This window comes from Bison bison, unplaced genomic scaffold (genome assembly GCF_000754665.1).
Source record: "Bison bison bison isolate TAMUID 2011002044 unplaced genomic scaffold, Bison_UMD1.0 scf7180017845514, whole genome shotgun sequence".
In the NCBI taxonomy this organism is placed as follows: Eukaryota; Metazoa; Chordata; class Mammalia; order Artiodactyla; family Bovidae; genus Bison; species Bison bison.
The window spans coordinates 4,622-5,969 of NW_011476087.1; the positions used below are offsets into that span (position 1 = coordinate 4,622).

General features: G+C 66.2%; 1 protein-coding gene across 1 annotated transcript in view; it reads right to left on the reverse strand.

Annotated features, from left to right (window-relative positions):
- Window positions 1-1,348, reverse strand: part of LOC104985295 (rod cGMP-specific 3',5'-cyclic phosphodiesterase subunit beta-like) — a gene marked incomplete at its 3' end in the record, with an annotated part of 10,794 nt that overhangs the window by 4,195 nt on the left and 5,251 nt on the right. Inside the window, exons 8-11 of the mRNA XM_010835382.1 lie at window positions 1,086-1,193; window positions 792-901; window positions 589-676; window positions 43-198 (exon numbers count right to left, since the gene is read on the reverse strand). Coding sequence (XP_010833684.1) covers window positions 43-198; window positions 589-676; window positions 792-901; window positions 1,086-1,193 — 462 coding nt within the window. The remainder of the gene's footprint in view (window positions 1-42; window positions 199-588; window positions 677-791; window positions 902-1,085; window positions 1,194-1,348) is intronic.

The following is a 1,348-nucleotide window of genomic DNA, read 5'->3' on the forward strand; positions in this document are numbered from 1 at the left end:
GGAGCGGGGCACGTCTGTCTGGGGCCCCAGGTACCCCTCTACCGGCTCCTTCCCAGCAGGGCCCCGGGGCGCCAGCGGGGCGGTGGGCGGCACCCACTTGAAGTAGAGCGCCAGGTCTGTGGCGATGATGGCGATGTCCATGAGGTGGATCACGTGCTCGTGCTGCCGCCGGTTCAGGTTCTGGTAGATGTTCAGGGTCTGCGGGGGTGCGGGGGGTGCTCCCGTCACAGCCGCGCCCCCTTCTGTGCCTGTCCCCCACTCCCTCCTGGAGGCCATCCATTTGTCCCTCCCCATGTTGCTGGCCATCTTCTACCCAAGGGTCATGGGCCCCAGACACCGGTGGCCCCGTATTGCACTGGGGGGCATCTAACGCCCACCTTCCCTCAACACCCGGAATATGAGCCCCCGCCCTCAGGGGGCATTTCCAAACTGGAACCACCAGGGGTGCCATCGCCCCCATCGCTTCAAAGCCTGCCTCCCTTCTCCAGCCCAGAGCAATGTGGTGTGGTTGCTGGCGGTGGAGGTTCAGGGGAGTGGGCGCAGGTCAGCTGGCCAGGGCCTACGGGAGAGTGAGGGGAGGACACGGACCTCCTCGGAGAGCAGGAACTTCCCGAACTCCAGGTGGTGTCGCTCCAAAATCGAGGAGCCGTGGAGCTTGGCTAAAGGGTTCTGGGACCTGTCACAGAGGTTTGGCTAAGAACAAGCAGCGGGCAGAGGCCCCAGGGCAGCCTGTGTGCCCAGCACCCCAGGGAAGGGGCGGCACCCTCAGAGGGCCCAGGACCCACGCCTACTTCATCTGGTAGAGGTTGTTGGTGCCCCGATGGTCAATGTCATGGCACAGGCCGGCGGTCACCATGGCAAAGGCCTCCAGGTCCGTGTAGTAGCTCTTCAGCTTGCCTGTCTGCAGAGACAGGTGCCCAGATTCCTGCCCTGCCTGGCCCCCGGGGAGCTCAGTGGAGCCCGCCACCCCTCCCCAGCTTGGGTGCCTGCCACCCGCTCCCGGGCCCTTGAAGGCTGCACCTCCAGGCTCCTCCCAGCCCCGTCAAACAGGGTGCCCTCTCCCCACGCGCGCCCCGGCCACGCACCATGAGCAGCGTGAACATGGTCTGGGCCACGTTGAAGCCGTGGCGCCAGTTGTGGTAGGTGATTCTCCTGTAGCCCTTGCTCACGGAGAACAGGAACCGCACCAGCACCTGCGGGAGGTGAGACACGGGGTCCAGGCACCGCAGTGCGCGTCCCAGCGACGCACTTCCAGCTGACGGCAGTGTGAAAGGCTCCCGTCCCTGCCCGTCCCACGGCCCTCCTGTCCACTGGCCTCCAGCTGCCTTCCTGGGTGGCACCTCGGGGT